Raw genomic sequence first — 23,371 nt, 5'->3', positions numbered from 1 at the left:
ATTTTATATTCACAATTATGAACAGTTTTGGAATCGTGTCCACCTTGCAAGGTGAACACAGTGCCACAACATAATTTGTCGTAATAATGTTTGAAGAATACAACAGTCGTTATATCGTGGACCGCGGTCAAAACGACGCCGTTTCTTTAAGTAAAAAAACGGCGCGCCGTTAGTGTTAACGGATCACGTATTTTTTTGTATGTTAATTACCAACCGACATTACAGTATATCTAAACTGACGATGCCTCACGTATTATTTTATATTATCAAATGAAACAGCAGTTATATCAAAATGATACTGTAGTTGTGCTAAAATGAAACTGCAGTGTATATAAAATGAAACTGAATAACATTTCACATATTTGAATGTATATTGTACAATGAAGCTGTAATTATATCAAAATGATCATGTAGTTGTGTTTTAGTAAAACTATAGTTTATATAAAATAAAATTAAATAACATTTTCACATATTCGAGTCTATAAATATCGAATGAAACTGTAGTTATATCGAAATGAAACTGTAGTTGTGTTGAACTGAAACTGCAGTGAAACTGAATAACAGAATTACTTTTTTGTGGAATGACGAAAAACGGATGCCATTTCTTTTCATTAATCAAAACGACGCCGTTTTGATGCGCGGTGCATGATATAATTTGCCAGAATAGTAATAATGGGCTAAATATGAAGTAGTACTTAATTTGGGTCCGGGTGGGTTATAAACGAGGCCCATATAAGGATAGTTCTCCAGCCCATTTTGAAACTAAAAATACGATATTGCCCCTCTCAGATATAATCTCCTCGGCCCGGCATTTTTACCGTATTTTGCTTCTCTTCGCCGCTGCGCTTCTCCCACGCCCCAACTCCAAAGCTTCGATTTTTTCCTTCTTTACTCTAAGCTCCGTCGACCCCTCGCCGCCGATTCCGTCCGCCATCTCGAACCGTTGTAGCTCCTAATTCCGATTGCGACCATGATGCTCGATCTCACCAGTTTTTTGGAGTAAGTGATGTTTATGATTGACTATTTTTTTCATGTAATGTTCTAGATCTATATGCACGTTTGGATGTGAATGGTGGAAAATTCAAACCCAGATAATTATTGGATTTTGGAAACTTGATTTCTATACAAATTTTGCTATGAGTTTTTGGGTGGATTCTAAGGAAACTATGTTGATCTCAATACATTTTCTTGTTTGTTAATTGGATGGATTCTGAGCGTAATTTGGATTGCAATGTGTAGGATTCATGTTCTGTTTGGCCTCTGAGAAAATTTGTTCATCTCACTTGTTTTTATTTTTAACCAAATTTTAGGAGGAAGTTACAGTAGTTGGATCATATCAAAGCGTTCAAGTTCTCACCATTAAGTTAAAGGTTCATCCTTTTTGCATTGTATGTTCTCTTTTTATGTTTTGGACTGAGAATGGATCCTATTTCAAGTGATTTTTTTAATCAATGCAATAAACATGTTTTTGATAGGTGATGATGGGGGAAGTTGATATACATTGCTAGGAAAGATTGAGAAACACTTTTTGTTGGGTTTACGAATATTAGTCTAATCCCTGATCAGCGCCTGTATGTTGTGGGGATGTGGAAGTTGTTCAGGACATTGTTGGTTATTGACACCGAGTAATATATTGTAGTGAATAAGAAAATATTGTTTGGTATATACATTCTTCAATACATGGTAGTTGAAAGGAATTGATTTTGGTGTATATGCCTCCTTCGCTATATGGTATATACCTTCTTTGCTACTATGAAGAATTGATTTTGGTGTATATGCCTTGAATTTCCATATATTTCATATTCTCCCATTGTCCATCCCTGTTGTTTTGGTGCAGTTGTTTCTTTATACAGTTCTTGAACTTGGGGATGTTAAAACGGTTGGCTAATGAGTTTTACTACGAATTTACTACCCATCTGAACTCAACTGATCCTTAATCCTTCTATAGTTGGTGTTTACTTCATGGATTTTTTGTTTCTCCATTTAGTCTTACTAAAGCATTAAAATCCGTTGTAATTCTTAATGATATCTTTTTAACTTGAATTCAAGCTTAAGTCTTTTTCCATCATTTATCTCAATAAGTGCTGGCGGTACATTGCTTCTAGTAATTTTATTATGGTCCTTTATGCAGATATCTTAGTATTAATGTATTGCCAATTAGATTGAGAATGTAGGTAGAATGGGTGGCTTATGAGGGGAAATGGGGATCTGGGGATGTCATTAGTCGGAAGGAACTAGTGGAAAACCGGAAAACATTCCATTTATGAAGTACTTTATATCATGTTTTTGGTGCAATGGTTGATGATATTTGTTACTGTGAAATATTTCTCCTTTTTGTTGCCATGCTGCCATTTTGACACAAGGATAAATGGATAATTCAGGTAATTTGTTTAGAAGCTGCTGACTAGTTAAACAGCATGGGTGAATCGTTTACCATTCAGATTAGCAGTAACTTAGTTAAACAGCTTGCTGATGAGGGTGAGAAATTGAAGAAAAGATCGAAGAAGCCTAAACCCAAGACACCTCCCAAAGGAACTCACGCTTCCCAAGCAAATGCACAGCAGAAGCCTACCTCTGAATGGCCGTTTCAGCCACCTTTGTTCTCGCCCGTTCCTCCACAGCAACCTGCATTTTCGGAGTTAGATGCTATCCGGTCTGTCCTTCAAGATAGTGGGAAGGTCTTGGAGAGGCTGCAAAAGCAGGAGGAGAACATGTTGCAGGAAGTAACACAGAGAGCAAAGGATCTCCATGAGAAGGAATTCAAACTTCCCGAACACAAGCCATTCCCGTGCTTGGAGGAGAGAGATGCTTGTGCAAAATGCTACAAGGAAAACGAGCAGAATCCCCTGAAATGTGCCAATGCAGTTCAAAGGTTTGCCAACTGTGCACGAAGAGTTAAGCAACTGTTAAATGCAGCAGATAAGTAGAGGCGTTCCCTGGACCGAATCTTTAGTTCATATACACTAGTGCAAATTGGTCGGTGAAAGTGGGATATTTGTCCTTGGTGAAAATAAAATGAATTGTCAAATTGGTTACCCATTCTGGGTAGAATTTGAAGCTCTTGTTACATCCTCATTTTGCTTGGTTTACATGTGAAATGCTTCCAAGTTATGGATGTTGTATTTGCTTGACATAAATTTTTCAGTACAACTTACATGGTAGTAGTTATTTCATGATTTACAGCAAGAGAATCCTTGCATCTTTTTCTGTATGTATACACCTTTGTTTTTGGGTTCCAAAAATGTTTCTTTCCTAAATTTATGAAAACTACCTAAACCTTTCTTAATTAGTATTTTGTATTCTACAAACACCTGTTCTCAAACATCATTAACACATCACTTTCTGTCCCTTTAGCAGCAAGAGCTAGTGCAATCCACATAATCCTTAACTTCATAGAGATCTCTCTAACTTTTTGCTTTCTCTGTGCATTAAATTCTTACCCTTTCATCCATTGTGTAGTTTTCATACATTAATGGTTTAAGAAACATCTTTTTCACAAAAGATGAAAATCTCTTGCCCCTATTATCCCTACATGCAATCTTGTTCCCAAAAGTTTGCATCCCCAATCTCAAGGGCCCCCATGTCCCGACCCAATAAAGTATAACATAGAGACTAGACATTTGCTTATTGCGTACAAGGAGCTCCTTCACTTTGAGAGGTTACTCTCACACTGTCGCGGGTGATACTCGATCCCAAATCATTGTTTCCAAACTTCACCTATATGTGACTAACTGAGCTGTCCATGCGGGACCCCACACACAACCTTAGTAGAGGAGTCAGTGACTCAACAACCCATTAGGTGGGAGGACCAGTGACTCAACAACCCATTAAATGAGAGAACCAGTGATTCAACAACTCTTTAAATAGGAGCGAGGACCAGTGTTTGGTGTAAACTAGGAACCCGCTCCTCCTAGTGCATGCCAACTAGGTACCTAGGAGCCTACACAGTAGTAGTGCTCCTCCTAGTGCGTCTGCATGCCAACTAGGCACCTAGGAGCCTACACAAGTAGTGCTCCTCCTAGTGCTAGCCAACTAGGAGCCTATACAAGTAGTTTAGTTGGTTCAAGAGCGACCTGCAAGGTCACGCCAGTATGAGAGTTTCACCTCTAAGAAATACATTTTTTTGTGAGATTGAGAAAATTTGATCTTTTTCTCTTATTAATAGAAAATTTTCTGAATGTAACTATGATATGATAGCATGATTTATTTGCACTTGTCTAGTCTGACAGAATATCACAGAATCATGACATCACCATTCTCCATTGATATACAGCAGTATATATGTACTGCCATGAAAACAGTTTTACAATGGAAGATTCTGATTCCTACTCGCAATTCACTTTTAACAGAGATGAAACAGTAATTTCAATCTGTTCTCAAGCTTTATTCATGAAAAACATGAGATTATATACATGATGATGATGATTCATGAGTGCAGCGCGGATGAAGGTCCAGCATTTTCACTATTGCAGAAGTTGCAGTCTTGCAGAGAGAGAGAGAGAGAGAGATGATCAAGCTGAAGATGCAGCCTTGCAGACCGGCAAATCTTTCTCCTGATTGGGTGGGATTCCAAGAATTGGATTGCTCTCGAAGAAATTCACTGGCTTTAGATCAAAGCTCGATGTTACAGTCGGCATGATTGGGAAGTCTTCCTGGCATGGAATGTGATGGAACCCTAATGTATACCATACCACAATGTCCTTGTTCTCTATCTCCCGATCTCTGCAACATTCACACATTCATTGCTTCAAATCTTTCTTTTTTTGAGTGAGAGGGAAACTAGTAGCTATTACTTATTGTGGGCATTGAGTAAATCTAATTTTGTGATTATGGACCGACAGAAGACTACAAGTAGATACACCAATCTAGATTGCAGGTAATTGATAGACTCAAATCAAGAAAGTCAATAAATCTCTCCCACTAGGGGTAAACCTAGCTACTTAAGGCCAATAGATTGCTCCTGCTAGGAGATAAGCTGAGGCCAATAGATTGCTCCTGCTAGGAGATAAGCTAGCTTATATCAAGACTAACAGGTTGTTCCCGCTAAGAAGTAAACCAGCCCAGACTGACATGCAGGTTGTACCGCCTTAATAAGTAGGAGATAAACCAACTTATATTAAGGTCAATAAGCTGCTCTCATTGAGAAGTAAATCAGTCCATACAGATAGGTCGTTCCTATTAGGAAGTAAACTAGTCTAAGGCTAATAGGGTGCTCAAGCTAGGAAGTAAAGCTGCCTAAAGTCGTTCTCACTTCTCACTAGGACATAAATCAGAGGCTAATAGGTTGCTATCATTAGGAGGTAATTAAACCAGTTTAGGTGAATAAACTGTTTCTGTTAAATCAAGAGGATCAAGGCCACCCTACTCGAGTGGAATTCAAATCTTGATTGAGTTAACTTCCAAGATTCAATAGGGTTGTGTTTGTGTTCTTACCTTTCAGACCAAACTGCAAGAGTATCATCGCCATGGCTCTGATAGACATACAACCCACCTGCCCACTGCTCGCTCCGGTTATACGGAGTAACCCAGATTTGATTATCCGTAAAAGCGCTTCTCATCTGCGGCGGGTCGTCGTGGTCAAGCAGGCTGGCGGCGGTGCCGGCGGGGACAATCTTGTAGCCGACAGGGTTCCCGACGCGCGTCTTCTTGTTGGGGTTGATCACGTGAAACTCCGACGGGTCATAAAGCTTGAGCTTGATCTGCGCGTCTTTCTCCGTCTTGGCCACGCTCCTCACCGCCTTCAAGTAGCTCCGCCGCGGCGACTCTCCGGGGGACGTCCGCTGCTTCTGGAGGTTCACTTTGACGAAGGAGTTGTCGGCGCCGTCCATGTCCATGTCCAAATAGAACGTGACGAAGTGGTCGTGGACGACTCCGATGATGTTTTCCGACAAGAGGGTGCCGTAAAGATACTCCTCCGGCTGGTTCACTTGGTTCATGTTCACATATGGCGTCGCTTTCACCATCAGTATGCCACTCAGTCCAACCTGTCCACCAAAAACCATTTTGTCACCATGCGAGAGTGCACCATTTCATCAATTGTCAAATCAAATAATTCACTAAGAATTATGGCAAAAATTCTTGAATTTTATTCTCCCCAAAAAAGGTTGAGTTCCAGCCCCAAGGGGCCCTATACCCGTATACCTTGACTGACAGAGCATTCCGAAAAATATAAATTATAGTAACTCAGCCCACAAGGAGTCCCTCATTTTGAGATGTTGCTCTAGGTTGCTTCTACACTATCGCAGATGAGACTCGATCCTGATCATTAATTCTTGAATTTTATACTACTTTTACTTATAGTTTTTTCATATATACTATCAAATTCAACTCTATCACTTTTACTTCTTGATGTGACAGAGAAAAGTATTCACGTCAAAAATTTTAAAGTGAAGTATAAGTAGGAGTAAAAAAATAAAAACTCACTGTAGTATTTTCCTTTATTAATTTCTCAATTTTAAATTTTTTATGATTTTTTATAGGAAATATACCTTAGGCTCTGACCTCCCTTGTAAGTCCATGCTCTCTTCAAAAGCTGTCGGGTCAGGACCAAACAGTTTGGGTCAGCGGGTTAAAATCAAACCCGCCAATCCTTAGGCCTATATAAAGGGCCTCAACCCTCCATTTTGGGGGCTCTTCCTCTCCTCCCTCTCCAGTACTCTCTCTCTCTACCCTATCTAGAAACACTCACTAACAATTAATAAAAAGGCCTTCGGCAGCTACTTTTGGATCTTTTTCCTCTATTCTTCATAAGTGTTCATACGCAATACATTCCAGCTATTTTTTTTACATCAATTTTAGTCATTTCGACAAATTCTTTAGCCAAACATCAATAAAATTAATTATTTTTGACAAGTTTTTAAGTGGTGTTTAGCTGAAGAACTCGCATAAAGAATTTAAAATAGTAAAATATTTATATTTAATTGACTAATAGTGACAAAAAAAAAATTACCATTGAAGATTATGGATATAAATAGGTAAAAATGTTACAAAAGCCATGGAATTAGTCTTTCGATTTAAATTTTTATTACATTTAACTTATTAACAAGTTTTATCGAAACATGCATCACCTAAATTAACTAATTTTCAACAAGTTTTTAGGTGATATTTAGCCCCACCCCCCAAAAAAGGTTCAAAGACTAAGTCTAGGAGCAGGTATACGGAATCTAAGATATAACTCGACAAAATTATTTTAAAAAAATCTAATTTACAGAATCTGTTAACCATGAAAACAACCTTAAAAAGGACAAATCCTGCCGTGAGGGAAGTCATCACCAATTTGCCATCCCATCACCTTGACAAATGACAATCAATAAATCTAGAGAATAAAAAAAGACAGACTTCACAGGTGACCGGGGACGATATTTTTAAGGTGGCGTAATGTATCTAGTTCGGTTAATGGGACTTGACTGAAATTATTTTAAATTTAATTTTTTATAATATTAAATTTAGTATTAGTATACAAATTATATATTTAGAAACTACACTAAAAGTACTATTAAACACAAAAATTAAATTTAAAAATGATAAAAAAAATACTAATGATGTAACCAATAAATGATAAGTAGGACATATAAAATGGGACAAATAGGATATTTATCTCACAGACCAAACATGATAACGTTATATAAAACAAAACCCACTCCTAATAAACATCGAAATAATCATCATGAAATGTAAAGTACGAAAATTAAAGCAAGAAATGATTTATGAATCACCTACCTTAATCCTGATTAGCCCGTCCGTTTGGAACTCCCAGTCCACTATATAATCATAATTGGCGACCGACGCAGCCATCCTCACCACCAGTGTCACCTTCGGCCTCGCCTCCCGAATCTGCTCAAATATAATTAGATACCACGACAAACAAGAAACAACACATGTTATGTCAACGTACGTTGTTGACGTTTAAGTTTTGTGTTTTAACTTAGGATAGGGAATCTTTATTTGGGTGGCGAGAATAATCTGTCGTCACTATTCAAGGGTTTGGTAAAGGATCGAGATAATTCAGTTTAAGTAGTTGCCTATAGCTGACTAGCAAAAAAAAATTAAAAAATCAGTAGAATGCTCATGCTGGAAGTCGAACTTGTAACATAGGGATAGGAAATGTTCTTACGTCCATGTCGGTAATGGGACACTCTGAGTGGCGCCACCCGATGTCGCCGGCGTAGCTCTCAAAGACGCAGATCATATTGGACCGGACGTAGGGCGTTCCGTCGGCGGCGCCGAAGACAGCATCCATGTAGTAGGCGTTCCTCGGACAGTCGTTTAATGGGTCAAGGGACATGGCTTGAAGCCCGAACCCGTACTCGCCGGCGTCCATATACGTCTTAAAATACCAGGCGTCGTTGGGGTCCATATACGGCACGAAAAGCTCGGAAGTGAACCCTTTATACATAACGCTCCTCATCTCCCCGGTTCCCGGGTCCCGGACCTTAGCCCGAGAGATGATCACCCCGGCTCGGGAGTCGGGCTTGAGGTGAAATTCCCAATTTGCCCACCTCACCAAATGTCCATCCACCGTGAAACTTGGACCCATTGGTTGCTCGATGGAAATTGGATTTAGAAACTTGACCTTCTTGTTTTGAGCCGAGTAACGATAGTCTGTGTTGGCGGCCTTTGGGATCGGGATGGTCTTGCCTTGATCGGATATTTCTATGATCTCTGTGGTGTCTAAATCAATCAGGACCGTCAATCCTTCAATGGGTCTCATGTAGAAATTTGCAGTGCCCTTCGTGGTGTAGCATTGTATCTTTATCAATCTCCTCTTGTCCTCCATCTCTCGTTCTAGTCGTTTTCGCCGTTAAAACAAACAGAAACACACAAAAGTTATCAGCACTGCAACACAAAGGCAATTTTTTTTTTTTTTTTCCCACTTTTGGTCTAAGGATTATTCCACCATTCTCACATTTAATTTTTGACTATTAATTTTTCACTATTTGTCTTAGAACTTTTAAATTATTGTCATATTTATTTCTCTTACCTAATTTTTATCACTAACAATCAAATTTCAGGCAAGTGGCTCATGCAGCTATCTTGAAGGACAAAATCATCAATTTTTTTGTTTCGTCCTTGAGAAATTCAAGAAAAAAATAATAAAAATGATAATTTTGTTCTTTAAAATAAGTCAATGGTGATAAAATAAAAAAAAAATTAGATCAAAGAGATTAAATATAATAAAAATTTAAAAATCATGAAACCAAATAAAAATTAAGCCAATGATTTTGTAGTCTAGGCATAAAGTGGGTCACTTGAATAGGAGGTCATGGGTTAAATCCCTAATCTTGTTAGTACTTAAATAAAAAAAAATATTAATAATCAAGATCAAATAATATAAAAATGATTTCATATATTCTTCTCAAAATGTTAAATCTCCAACTTTAAAGATCTCGCAGATCCTGTCCCAACCGGACTGAAAGCTAAAAAACTCTTGTCACAAGGTTCAAAAAGATTTTGCCGTCAATTTTGACGGTGTGAAAGATGGTTAGAAAGAGTAAAAAAAACTACTTACCATACCACCCAGAAGAGACAGGCAGGCATGCAAGTTCTCCAATATCGACGCCACGTTCGATGATTGTGCGGTTAAACTCGGCGTTAGCCAGTGTCGCAGCGACGGCGGTGGTCATTTCCTCCACCGTCAGCATCGGGGAGCCGCCGTGACGGCCCGTATTGAGGAGGGTAACCTCGCCGGTCTCCAGGTTGACGGTGAGCTCGTGGGACACCCCGCCGGCGCGGCCGACGACGGAGGCCTTCCGGGTCGGCAGCGGGTCGCCGGTTTTCCAGGCGGAGACGATCCGCTTCTCGGGCTCTTCGAGAGTGATGTAGTGGAGAGCGTAGGGAGTGGCGGTGAAGGGGCCGTAGGATTTCATGACATCACGGACTTTATTGAGCTCCTGAACCGTCAGGGGGTCGAGCGGGTGGCGCGGGACGTCGGAGGCGGCGTCCTGGCGACGGCGCGTGGATTTGACGGGGTTCTTGAGCACGCCCCCGTTTGTTCTTCCCTGGAACCGGTTCTTGAAAGTGCACCACGGCGAGTTGGTGGCGCAGTCGAGTAGCTCCGCCCCGTTGGACGGCGTAGATGGGAGTCTCTGCAGCGTGAAGACCACCAGAAGAGCCACGAAGAAGATCAGAAAAAGATGGCGGAGGAATCTTCTCCCCTCCATGATCGAAACGGTGCTAGATTACGGCTGATTTTGAGCCTGCTTATTACTCAGTGAGTGAACGGCAGTGGTGAAGTAGTAGGTAGAGATATGCCTCACTCCTTATGATATAAATAAACCCATCAATAAGTGGACTAGAAAAACCAATCTGGCCCGACTGTCAGACACTTTGTCCCTTAATTGGATCGATTTGGTACAAATGAGAATTAATCATAAAATTTTAAAAGTGTCTCTAATAGTTAAGACCTGCATGTCGTGACAAAAAATAAGTGGACTCTTGCTCAAATAGAACAGTTTATTGACTTTATTAGTTAGAGTCACTATGGACAATCGTACCCTTTTGATGATTAGAGTTACAATACCAAATTTACTTAATTTACACTATTGATTAATGACGAAAAAATTTCTTAATCATTCAAAAATAATAAAAAAAACTCCTAATATACAGACAATAAAACGTAACTAAATAATTAATTCTATAGACAAAAGAAACCGAGTTTAAATTACTCCTATAACGGAGAGATAATTGATGTCATGTGTAGAAATAATAATAAATTGACCTAATAAATCGAAACAATACGTTTGTGATTGAGCTGCTAATATAATTATATGATTAAACAATCGAGTAATAAATAATTAAATATACATCACCCACATCAGATCCAAATCTCTGTTACCATAGTGGGATAGTGAAATGTCAAGAAGAATAGTAATAAGCTGGCGAAGTTGACTTTTCAAGTGAGAAAAAAAATAATTTATAAATTGATTAATTAACTCAAAATAAATTTATAAGTTTATATATTTTATTTGGTTAGTAACTGTTTGGTGCAGGCTTTATTATCTTTATTATGTAATAATAAAATAAAAAATGAATAATACTTTACAAGATAAAAACATTAATTATTATAACAAAATAATAATAATAATAATAATAATAATAATAATAATAATAATAACAATGATAATAAATAAATAAAAAGCAAATGGATGTCGGATCAATTCGAGAGTGGAAAGAAAAGAGGGGGTTGAACTCCTCCATAAAAGGAGTTAAATTCCCCATCTTTCTAACCCTTCCCCATGTGATGTGTTTTCACATCGGATGAAGAAGGAAAAAAAAAAAAAAAAAAAAAAAAAAAAAAGGCTAAAGCTCTTTTATTTAATGAGTTTCAGACGCCTTGGAAGTAATTTTTTATTTATTTATTAATGAATGGCGTTTTGAGAAGGATAAATCTTTTCCCAAAATGTTAACCCCAGCATTTAGATATTAAATAATACTATACAAATGTATGAAGAACGAATGAAATGGTATGAAACTGTGAATAGTTGTTTCCGTACCGTTATTATTGTCCAATATATTAAGCACAAAGTTAATACTTATTACGGTCCGTTTAAATCGCGAAAAATATTTGAAAATGAATGAAATTTAATTGTTTGATTGGTAGAAAAGAAATTCAATTATTTGGTTGAATTTGAAATTGTAATGAATAATAAATATAAAATCAAAATGTCCTTACACAATAATAATGATGATAATAAAAGTAATAGTTATTAATAAAATTTTATGAGGGTAAAATAGTTATGTCAGGTACTCAGGTCATATTTCTTCCCAATTATATTGTTGTGAACAAAAAAAATACCATGGATTAGTCATAGTTTGTTTTTCTCAAATGTAAAGATTTCTACTTTCAAATGAAAATGAATTATATGAACCAAATAACACAAAATAACATTTTCCTCAACTATTTATAATCAAATTTCCTTGAAAAATATTTTCGATACGATCAAACCAAACAAGCCATTAATCTTTTTAAGGTAGTAGAATTCCTTGTATTAAGGTCACATACAACGTATGTGCAACAGTGCCTTGTTTTCTTCTTCTTCTCTCAAAGCTTGGTTGCACTATACGTGTAATCAAGAAAATTTATTGACCGCCATTTACTGACTAAGGTCACAATGCAGAATTATATTTATTTGATGTACTCACTTAAATAATAACTACGAGTTCTTTTTTTTATTGAAAAAATTTATTAATAATTAAAAATGATCACAAAATGAGTGAAACGTGATTTTTGTACCTAACAATCAATAATTTAATTGTATAATACATTTTTAGTAAAATTTATCACACAATACATCTTTAAAAGTTTATTTTAAATTAGTTAACTAGTTGACTTACGTATCATTACATGTTATTTCACTTGAGATTTGAAAATTTACACATTTCAATGGTACTTTTATAGTTTATAGTACAAGTTGGATTGAGATTCTGATAATTTACAAATTTCAAGGCTACTTTCTGTCTAATTCAGTAAATTTTTACAACCAAACTAAAATATTTGGTTATTAAATCGAAATATTTAATTTGAGGGGAAATGAAACTTTTATTAGGGAGTGTTTAATCGTGTCAAGTGTTTGTTTCAAATATAGGGGAATTCTATTTGCACCACCCTAATTGCTATTTACACCACCTATTTAATAGATGTGATAACTTTTAGGTGGCGTAAATAAAAAATTGCTATTTGCACCACCTTCATTAATTTTAGTCAAACATTATTTTTTTTAACAAATATTTATTATAAATAACACTTTTTCCCCTTAGGTATATGTTTTTAACACTTTTTCCCTCTTAGTTATTCATGTATCCACATTTGCCTCCTAGTTATATTAAAAGTGGCATGTTTTCTTCCTTTTATGTTTGATAGACATTTTTACCCTTAAAACTAAATATTTCATTTATTTTTCTTCTCCAACAAATTATTGTTTATATGTACGGATGGTCACGGTTCAGTTCAAACAATTTTTTTTTATTGCCAGTTCAAAATTTATCTATTTATTTATTATAAATTTTATTTCTTATTTTTTTTAAAAAAATAAATTTAATAATTATTTTATTGTATTTTATTTTTTCGGTTCTGAATCGTAAGCAAAGACAAAGGGAGTTTGTTTTAATTTGCAATCACATGTGTTATATATTACTCTTTCAAACTTCATTCTAGTTAAAAAGGAGGAAAAATTATTGATTTCTTAGGCTTTCGTAGTCATATTGAAGTTGACAATCCATTACGTTCCAATGACATTTTGGAGTGTGATTTTATATCTAAGATTATATTTGATTTCTCTCTTTTTGAGGAATGCACACCTTCATTAGAGGACATATATACTAGTAATCTACAATTACTTTGATTTAACAGCAATTTGTTTTTATATGATTATTATATTATATATAATATGATTAAGCCAACTATCATGTAATATGATCACATTTCAAATAAATGGTCATAGGTCCAAACCTTGGGAGTGGAGCTTAGATTCTTAGGGTTAAAAATGTTTAATAAAATATAGAACAAATATAACTAATTGTGAAGGCACAACGCAACTTTATTTTCTTATACTTACGATTAAGAACCGAAAAATGAAATAAAATAATTATTGAATTTATATTATTTTAAAAATAAGAAATAGAATTTATAATAAATAAATAAATAAATTTTGAATTGGCAATAAAATAAAAAATTGTTCAAAGCAAACCAAAAGTTGCTCCCACACTACCACTGGTGAGACACGATCTCTGGTCCTTCTTCTAAAGTTTTACCTCTGTGACCAGTTGAGCTGCCTATGCGAGATGTTCTAATTATCATGTTTGTTTAAATTAGTATAATTAAATTAAATCATAATAATCATATTTGAACATAATAATAATTTAACAACCCGTGCAAATATGATAATTAGAACATCTAATTATTTCTAATTATCAGCCGTGCATATGGTTAATCACTAATAATAATAATGTATCTAATAATTAAAAATGTGTAGAAAATTAGGTATATAATAATTAGGGAAAATGGCAATTTTTCCCCCTGAGTTATATACTTATAGCACTTTTCCCCCCTCAATTATTTAAGTGGCTGTTTTTCCCCTAAAATGTTAAATGGACATATTTTAAAATAAATATTTTATTTATTTTTCTTCTCCAACAAATTATGACCATAATTTGGTTCAAACCAAATAAACACTATAGCAACCAAACCGAAATATTTCAATTACAATTTAGAATCGGAACTCGATATTTAGAGTTTATTAAAATCCCGGAACGGGTTCATGTTCCGAGCTGAAAAAATAAAATACATTTATTGTTGAATTTAGACTATTTTTAAAATAAAAATAAAATTTTAAAATAAAAACGGTTCAAAATCGCGAATCGGGTCCGGAACCGCCAGTTCACGGTTCAGAATCCAATTTTTTTGATTCATAATTTTAATAAATTGAAATCCAAATATTGGATTCTAGATCTGAATCATAACCGGAAACTTTTAATTCGATTGCTATAGTGTCCGATTCAGTTCGAACCGAATCGTAGTCATCCCTACGTATACGCAATAATTTGTTGGAGAAGTAAAATAAATAAAATGTTTATTTTAAGGGTATAAATGTCAATTTAATATATTAGGGGGAAAAACAACCACTTTTAGAATAATTGAAGGGGCTAATGTGCTTACCTAAATAATTGGAGGGGAAAAAGTGCTATTAGTATATAACTCAAGGGGAAAAAGTGCCATTTTCCCTAATAATTAAGTAATAAATATATTAAGGAAAGTAGATATAATTTGTTAAATAGAAATAAAAGAGTTTCCTAATAAAATACAATTCTTAGATATTTTACAAAAAAGGACCCGATTAATATTGGCTTTGATTTGTAATGATGTGGCATCTTCTCCTTTATCGCCGGTGTATAGCATCTATACACCGGCGGCGCATCAAATATTAATCCATTTTATATATGTAATAATCTGTGAATAGAAATAATTTGCATAATTGTATATTCGTAACAAATAAAATCGCCTCATTATTCCTTACAATTCTAGTAAACTTTTAATTCGATTGCTATAGTGTCCGGTTCAGTTAGAACCGAACTGTGGTCATCCCTATGTATACACAATAATTTGTTTGAGAAAAAAAATAAATAAAATGTTTACTTGAAGGGTAGAAATGTCAATTTAATATATCGGGGAGGGGGGGGGATCGTCACTTTTAGAATAATTGAGGTGGCTAATATGCTAACATGAATAATTCAGGGGTAAAAAGTACTATAAGTATATAATTTAGGGGGGGAAAGTGTCATTTTCTCTAAATTAAATTTTGAATTAAAAAATTATTAATTACACCTCATAAATGAGGTTTGACCAAGGTGGTGCAAATAGCAAAATGAACCTTCATTTGGCTATTTACACCACCTATGTAATTATTGAAAGTTTTTACCTTTTTACAATTTCAAGATACTTTATACCTACTTTTGACCAAAGGGTGGTGCAAATAGCAACACCCCAAATATATTAGTAAAGCTCACAAGTCACAAAGGATACCAATAATTTAGTACGCACTACGCAGTATATTCTTATAAAAGAAAAAATAATAATAAGATTCTGGATCCCAAAATAAGTAACTAAAAAGTAATGGCTTTGATATTGGAATCAGAGAAATATCAGTCTTAGAGCATCCACATTGGTTGGGAAGAATGGGGAGATAATGTAAGAGTGATTAGGAAAGAGAGTGTGGGAGAGGAGAGAAAAAAAAAAGAAAAAACAAAACAAAAAAAAAAATTAAAAAAAAAAGAAAGTAGTCAGACGCGTCAGGCGCGCCGACTGGCGCGCCTGACGCGCCTCCGGGCGCGTGCAGTGCACGCGCCCGGCTTTTGCCCAGGGCTGTGCGCGAACGCGCACAGCCTTGCTTCTTCTTCTTTCTCTTTTTTTTTTTTTTTTTTTTTTTTTCTGACAATCTCCCTACATTTGCAGGGAGATTATTTTTCAATTATCTCATGTCCACACTAGCTATTATCTCATGAAGGGAAGATTTAATTCTGAATTCTCCCCACAATATCCACAAGTGTGGATGCTCTTAGATTCTTTGCCAGGGCCCACCAATAATCGACCAGAACCTAACATTTTACGGTTTTGTCATTGTGTGCAGCTGGTGGAGTGGTGGGTGCTGCTTTTCCCGTCAACTAAAAAGAAAAAAAAAAAAAATTAGTCCCAAAAAATAGTCGAGATAAATGAAGCATAATTTTCAGTGATAAAATTTATCGTACATATTTTTTTTAATGTAATTTATTTTTTATGTGTACTTTGCTAACTATTACAAATAAACGAGATTTACGTTATACAAACACTTTAATATCAAATTAAATGATATTTTATTTATATAATCGATCAATTAGAAAAATCACGCTCATATGTAATAACTTATAAATCACACAAGAGAAATAAATTGTACTAGCAAGAAAGATCCTTTGTGACGGGCTCAACTGAGAGGATGTTGGTAAAAACTGAACTCATGACTTTCATGTAGGAAAGTTATACTTCACTCACTTAATAAATTAGTTTTTTTTTATTTGTTGTTAATATAATTGCGGATTCTTTTATGGTATTGATGGCACATAATATTATTAATAATAATATTGATAATCTCTAATACAACTAAAAATAATATATATATTTGTATCTAAAATTATCAATATCCATACTAGCAATCTTTGAATTATGGGATTTGAATAATTGATGATGAAGTGATAGGTAGCATTTTAATTTTCAAAACCACATGGCTTTGGTGAACAATGGGCTATCCAATGAATGATGGACTTAGTCACAAGGCCCTTTTTTTTTTTAGCATGACATTAACATTAAAAAAACAAAGCCCAAACAAACATTCTTTCAAAGGATAACGGGAGCGTTATGCTGTGCATGGTGCATACGGTTGTAAAAACGACATCGTTTTGACGTCCAACTTAAAAAAAAAAAATCAATTTTAATTGTCGTTAATAGTGTTATGTTGTGCATAATTTGAACTATACATTCATAACTTCATAGCTATACGCTCAGAATTACATAACTACACATCCATAACTTTATAACTATACATTTAGAATTGCATAACTACACATCCATAACTTCATAACTATACATTCAGAATTGCATAACTACACATCCATAACTTCATAACTATACATTCAGAATTGCATAACTACACATCCATAACTTCATAACTATACATTCAGAATTACATGCATAACTACACATCAATATACTAGCTTAGTGATCAAATGAGTCCGTGTGGACAGATCTGGGCCATTGAATGCTTTAGATCAATGGATCATATCTGTCCACACATACTCATATAACATGATGGATGCACGGGAATAGTAGCCTATATATATATATATATATATGTGTGTGTGTGTGTGTGTGTATTTTGACGGTGGCTTGTCCTACTTATTACAGATTTATAGTGGATTGTCCTACCTATTAAACAATTAACATTTTTTTATATTAAAATTTAAAATAGTGAATAAATGTACAAAAAATAACGACGACACAAGTAAATCAAATAAAATTTTGCATTTGATATTATCCGAAATGAACAAAAATAATAATAATTGTCGTACTAAGCAAACATGAAATGTAGAAATGAATAATGTAAACACGTACTATACGTACGTATGTACGCGGTGTCGCACGAAGACAGGCAATACACCTATTTTATTAATTAATTATTATTCAGCTTTAATTTGTCAACATGTTTCCTGCAGATATATATATGATGCAATACGTATATATCATCAACTATACCTAATTCCAGAAGAAATTTAAGAAAATGAGATAAAATGTGTTTTAGTGTCTGCAGATTTAGTTTTAGATAGTGATTGTGGTTTCCCTCGAAAAAAGAAAAGGAGATAAAATGCGATTATGATCATATTGTTCAAGCTTTCCAAAATATTAATCATATGTCATTTAAAGAGAAATTAATTAGATGATTAATAGCAAATGCTTCTCGATCACAATCATTATACTCTTTTATGGGAAACTTAAGCTGCTTGCATATCCCATTCTTCAATTCTTCAAGTATATAAAATAGATGGTAAATCAAGGTTAAACAAAAGTAAAAGAAATGTCAATGTCTTTGTGCCAACCACAATGATTATGATATAAATCAAAATGGAAAGAATCTCATCAAATAGCCAACCACAATGACCGTGATATAAATCAAAATGGAAATAAATATCTTTAATTTAAAAAATAAATAAATAAACTATAACGGGGCGTTTGGTTGGAGGGAGGGACTTAAGTGGGAAAGAAATTATAATTCTATGAGAGATGAATAATGTGAAAATAAAGTGATAATTTAAATTCTAGTGTTTGGTTTGCAGGAATGAAATTAATGAGAATTTCAATTCTAATGTTTAGTATATATAAGAATTGAAAGAAAATAAGTAGTATAAAGTCAAAAATGCACAGACTTATTATTATTATTATTATTCCTAAATGACCAAATCCAAATTTTACTTTTGAAAATTTATTGTAACATTGTAAATAAACTCTCATAGAATTGCATAACGAAAACAATAAAATAGATAATGAGTTTTGAGCTGAGAAAACATATTTGATTGAGGTTTGTCTATTGATTGACGTTTTATGTTGAGAGTAAAAGAAGACATGCTATAATCGAAAGAGAGATGTCCAAGTGTCCAACATCAATTTTAAATTAAAAAAAAAAAAAAAAAAAAAAAAGAGAGATGAGTAATTTTGTCGCAAAAATTTTGATGATTATCCTAAAAAGATTGATTTGTTACTTACAAATGACACAATAAGGGTAGTTTGAATTAGAATTTTATAATCCTTCTATTATTTCGTTTTTCTGTTATATAAAAAAGTTCTTGCCATTTAGACAGTTTAGAGGTTACAACATCACATTAAAAAATTGGAAATAAATGATGAAAATAAATATATGCTAGCTATTAAATGAGTGTATTTATTATTTATCACTATAAACGCTATGGTAACATGTGTACAATATTATAGAAATTATTATAGTATATAGTACCATAAATTTAAAAAAAAAAAAAAAAAAACACATACTATGAAATAAACAAACGATAGCAATGAAAGCCTTGACGGCTTCAATAAATTAAAGGTTAATCAATCTACTTAATTATTTGTTATATTTAAAAGAAAAAAATAATAGTGACAGTGATATGAGGATCAAAATTACCGATGAGTTTGGAGAAATTAAACGCGTTGCCTATAAATCCAAGAGAGGCAAAAAGATGAGGGCTCTCCCACTTATGACGATTAAGGATTACTAAATATTATCCACATTATCCTTTAAAAAAAAAATTATTATTCACATTATAGTCAAATATATATTGTCGGTAAATAAGTGCATTATCAATACAATTCCAATATCAATAGAGGACTAGCTGTCTAGCGCTTTTTAATCACATATGTTACCCTTTTTCCACATAATAATTTGTCCCATTAAATATATACCCAATTACTTATACTATAAATATATCATCCTTTTTTTTTCTCTCTCTTCTTACATTTTATAAATACTACTTTATAAACCAACAGCTCAAAGCAATTAGTAATATATACAAGTGTAAATTGAAATATAGAGTACTGAAATAAGCTATTATACAAATACACACAAGTTACCATGTGTCCATTCATGTAGTAGTAGTGTGAGAACAACCTCTCAAAGTGAGGGGAATTTCTTGTGCGCAGTGAGCACCGGTCTAACCTCTGTGATTAATGTTCACTTGAGTCACCATGATTTACAACCTCCCACCGCTCTGTCGGGCCAGGGTTTGGGGGCCCTTAGGGTTGGGGTTCAGCCTTTGGAAGAATGTAGTAATTTGTATGAATTTATGAAAGATTTTATAGAACTCACGAGAACAGATAGATGCACTCGAATATTAGTATATATATATGTATATATTAAGACTATGTGATCTAATGATATCTGGATTGGACTTTCATTTGAAAAGTTGTGAGTTTGAGCCTCCACCTGGTTTTTTTAAGATAAACTTCAGAAGAAGTGATTTTTCTAGTAAAGAGTTTTGGGCGAAATTGAAGTCTAATTCAAATAATGTGGACTCCTCAAAGCTCATAGAATTTACATAGGAGTAGAAGAGAAGTAATCCGACAAATTATTCACTTTCCATAATACACCGCCGCCCATCGGTCCACAGTCGCCATTAAAAAAGCTTTTTTCCATACCAGAAATCAAGGTTAAAAATTTCCAGTCATTGTTACAGCGACAAAAAGCCCAGTGTCATCCTCAACCGAGTGATCGCCGGAGAAGTAGAGAATGATTCAGCCCAAAACCGTTCTTTCTCACTTTGACTCTATGCCCTCTACTCCGGGCAAGTTCAAGCCGGAGAAGTCCGCTTTCTACCGTCTCCGGCTTCAGCCCAGGCTGTTTCTCCGGCTGATACTCTGGTCCTTCGTCTTCGTTTTCGTTATCCTCCTCTTCTTCTTCATCTCCCCGCCGGCTTCCGGTGCCAGCAACCGGAGGAATTTGATCGACAAGCAGACCCGGTCCGTGACGGACCAGCTCGGCCCGAACTGGGAGCGTAGGGTTCGGGCATCGGCGTTGCCCAGGTCCAAGTCGGGGTTCTCGGTTCTGGTTACCGGCGCCGCCGGGTTCGTTGGGTCCCACGTCTCTCTCGCCCTGAAACGCCGCGGAGATGGCGTTCTGGGGCTCGACAATTTCAATAATTATTACGAGGTCGGGTTGAAGCGGGCCAGAAAATCCCTCCTCGCCCGCTCCGGCGTTCACATCATAGAAGGCGACATAAACGACGCCGTTTTGCTGCAGAAGCTCCTCGACGCGGTGGCGTTCACCCACGTCATGCATTTGGCGGCGCAGGCCGGAGTCCGGTACGCAATGCAGAACCCATCCTCGTACGTCCACAGTAACATCGCCGGATTCGTGACTTTACTCGAAGCCTGCAAATCATCAAACCCTCAGCCGGCGATCGTCTGGGCTTCATCCAGCTCCGTTTACGGCCTCAATTCCCAGACACCCTTTTCAGAAAAAGATCGAACGGACCAGCCTGCAAGCCTCTACGCCGCCACCAAGAAGGCCGGCGAAGAAATTGCCCACATTTATAATCACATCTATGGACTCTCCATCACCGGCCTTCGCTTCTTCACGGTTTATGGCCCCTGGGGAAGGCCAGACATGGCTTATTTCAGCTTCACTAAGGATATCCTGAGAGGAAAAGAGATCAAGATCTTCGAGACTTCTGATCACCATTCTGTTGCCAGGGACTTCACATATATTGATGATGTTGTGAAGGGCTGTCTTGCTGCATTGGATACTGCCAAGAAGAGTACTGGGAGTGGGGGGAAGAAGAAAGGGGCAGCCCAGTTGAGGATTTTCAATCTGGGGAATACAAAGCCTGTTCCTGTTGGGAAGCTTGTGAGCACTCTGGAGAAGTTGCTGAAGGTGAAGGCTAAGAAGAAGGTGTTGGTTATGCCGAGGAATGGGGATGTGCCCTTTACTCATGCCAATATTACTTTGGCTCGCGGTGAGCTTGGGTATAAGCCCACCACTGATCTTGAGACCGGGTTGAAGAAGTTTGTGAAGTGGTACCTCAACTACTATGGTTCCAAGAAGAGAAGTGCCTGGTGAAAGTTTGAAACTTGAATGGGGGCGAAGGACCATATGCTCTTCTTAGTTGTTAGTGTATGGTTTTACTGCGTTTATAATGAATTCCCATCGTTATATGCTTACATTGCTATTGTCTTATTCCAGTTCATTTGATTGGAAGGCCTTTCGTTACTTATTGGTTTACAAGCTGAGATCACTTCTTGAATTTACCACTTTGTTGTGAGAAGTTTCGTTTTTTAAGGTAAGAGCTGTACATTCTGCATTTCTGCAACTGGTGGTATAAAAACGTTTGGAATTCATTGCCACTCTTGTCATATGTTCTTATAAATTAACCGCCTTTGGTATAAAAACGTTTGAAATTCATTGCCACTCTTGTCATATGTTCTTATAAATTAACCGCCTTTATATAAAAACGTTTGGAATTCATTGCCAATCTTGTGATATCTCATATGTTCTTATAAATGAACCGCCTTTGGTATAAAAACGTTTGGAATTCATTGCCACTCTTGTGATATCTCATATGTTCTTATAAATGAACCGTCTTTGAAATTTGAATTCTTTGATTTTCTTCAGTCTCATTTGTTTCTAAGATGATGAGCAAGTGATGTGAATTGTTAAACTGGTTACATGCTGTAACACAGGCCAATGTTATTCTAAACTGTACTCTGGCCTTAAGCTTTGCATCTCCTGATTTTTCGAAGGACAATTGTGGATGTATGTGTGACTATGATACATAGCTGTCGAGAATTCCTCTCTTTTGATTCTGGGCACTTTTGACTAAGTGCTGAAAAACGAAAGAAAAGAACTCGAACATTGTTTGTTAGGATTAGGAAATGATGGCCTTGTGTGTTTGTGGACACCTGTTGAACGTAGGCCAAATGGAACATAGTCTATGGGGGTGTTTGGTAAATAGCTGTTAGCTGATTGAGTTAGTGAGTTTGACTAGTTAATAGCATTAGTTGATTGTAGAAAAGTTTTTGGTAAATTAACTGTTAGCTGATAACTGATTACATGCAAAATGAATTTCTCAAAAAACTGATCAAAAAAACTGTTTTGAGCAGCTTTTTGAATTTTAGCATTTTGGAGCAATAAGCTGTTATCAAACACTCATATTGATGGTTTAACCAAGTTAAACAGCTAATAGTGGTCAAATAAACCAAAATTGGCTGATAAGCGGTAAACAGGAGATGAAAAACAAGGTAGAGCTTTTAATATATGTTCTTCCTCTTCTAGTATAGGTTTCAGATTGAGAAAGTTAAAGGACAATGTGGCTTTGTTTCGTGGCATGTTTTCGAGCCTGCAGGATTAGTGCCTCATTCAACGACAGCATTAGTGATTAGTCGTTTTCCAGAAATCAATCAGTGCTTGCAGGCTTGAAAGTTGAAACCACAGCCACCTTAAGTTGTCAATCTGAAACCGATGCTAGAAGAGGAAGATGATTCAACAATGGTGTTGGTGAGTAGTCGTTTTCCAGAAACCCGGTCTCCCTCTGACTGTTTTTTATTTATAAGGAAGGCCTCTTGGTGTGAAGAGTTGTAGTTGTTATGTTATATCAGTGAGGTTTGATATCATGGCTGGTGGCTGCAATATGATGTTGAATCCCATTTTCATGACATCAACCTTGGCATGCTTGCTTTAGTCATATGTTTACTTGCTGTTTGCAGTTTGCAGTTTGATTATATAATGACAGGCCTTTCTGCATTCTGACATCTTGAAGATGACAGGTTTAGGTGTGGAGGCTTTGTTTCCCACCGTTTGTGTTTGTC

General features: G+C 35.6%; 3 protein-coding genes across 6 annotated transcripts; 2 read left to right on the top strand and 1 right to left on the bottom strand.

Moving 5' to 3' along the window:
• Positions 1-808: 808 nt before the first annotated feature.
• LOC109153365 lies at positions 809-3,215 on the top strand. 3 transcript variants are annotated; one of them, XM_019301284.1, is made up of 3 exons: positions 817-999; positions 1,311-1,370; positions 2,382-3,215. In XM_019301284.1, exon 3 carries the CDS (start codon positions 2,418-2,420, stop codon positions 2,925-2,927), a length of 510 nt encoding a protein of 169 aa, XP_019156829.1. In that variant the 5' UTR covers positions 817-999; positions 1,311-1,370; positions 2,382-2,417; the 3' UTR covers positions 2,928-3,215. The 3 variants fall into 3 exon arrangements, with proteins under 3 accessions (XP_019156830.1, XP_019156829.1, XP_019156831.1); XM_019301286.1 differs by having other exon boundaries at positions 1,311-1,388; XM_019301285.1 differs by lacking the exon at positions 1,311-1,370 and having other exon boundaries at positions 809-999.
• A 1,008-nt stretch (positions 3,216-4,223) lies between these two features.
• LOC109153239 (primary amine oxidase-like) lies at positions 4,224-10,262 on the bottom strand. 2 transcript variants are annotated; one of them, XR_002049476.1, is made up of 6 exons: positions 9,509-10,262; positions 8,114-8,784; positions 7,720-7,833; positions 5,434-5,984; positions 4,429-4,722; positions 4,224-4,325 (listed from the first exon to the last, which is right to left on the bottom strand). XR_002049476.1 is itself a non-coding variant. In XM_019301093.1 (5 exons), the coding sequence occupies exons 1-5, from the start codon at positions 10,158-10,160 to the stop codon at positions 4,512-4,514; spliced, it is 2,199 nt and encodes a 732-aa protein (XP_019156638.1). In that variant the 5' UTR covers positions 10,161-10,262; the 3' UTR covers positions 4,224-4,511. The 2 variants fall into 2 exon arrangements, 1 of the variants encoding a protein (XP_019156638.1); XM_019301093.1 differs by having other exon boundaries at positions 4,224-4,722.
• Positions 10,263-20,070: 9,808 nt separating this feature from the next.
• On the top strand, positions 20,071-21,906 carry LOC109153287 (UDP-glucuronate 4-epimerase 3). The gene has a single exon (XM_019301165.1). The coding sequence runs from the start codon at positions 20,298-20,300 to the stop codon at positions 21,624-21,626; it is 1,329 nt and encodes a 442-aa protein (XP_019156710.1). The 5' UTR covers positions 20,071-20,297; the 3' UTR covers positions 21,627-21,906.
• Positions 21,907-23,371: the final 1,465 nt, after the last annotated feature.

The sequence above is a fragment of the Ipomoea nil genome, unplaced genomic scaffold (genome assembly GCF_001879475.1).
Source record: "Ipomoea nil cultivar Tokyo-kokei standard unplaced genomic scaffold, Asagao_1.1 scaffold2480, whole genome shotgun sequence".
NCBI lineage: Eukaryota > Viridiplantae > Streptophyta > Magnoliopsida > Solanales > Convolvulaceae > Ipomoea > Ipomoea nil.
The sequence above is the reverse complement of the archived record's forward strand: the minus strand, read 5'-3'. Positions and strand labels throughout refer to the sequence as shown.

Bases quoted from the DNA above. Each gene is read 5' to 3' on its own strand.
- LOC109153365 (XM_019301285.1), top strand. From the start codon at position 2,418: ATGGGTGAATCGTTTACCATTCAGATTAGCAGTAACTTAGTTAAACAG.
- LOC109153239 (XM_019301093.1), bottom strand. From the start codon at position 10,160: ATGGAGGGGAGAAGATTCCTCCGCCATCTTTTTCTGATCTTCTTCGTG. The intron at 8,785-9,508 runs GTAAGTAGTTTT...GAAAACGACTAG, and splicing joins TGTCTCTTCTGGGTGGTATG to AACGAGAGATGGAGGACAAG. The intron at 4,723-5,433 runs GTAAGAACACAA...TGAATGTTGCAG, and splicing joins CTTGCAGTTTGGTCTGAAAG to AGATCGGGAGATAGAGAACA.
- LOC109153287 (XM_019301165.1), top strand. From the start codon at position 20,298: ATGATTCAGCCCAAAACCGTTCTTTCTCACTTTGACTCTATGCCCTCT.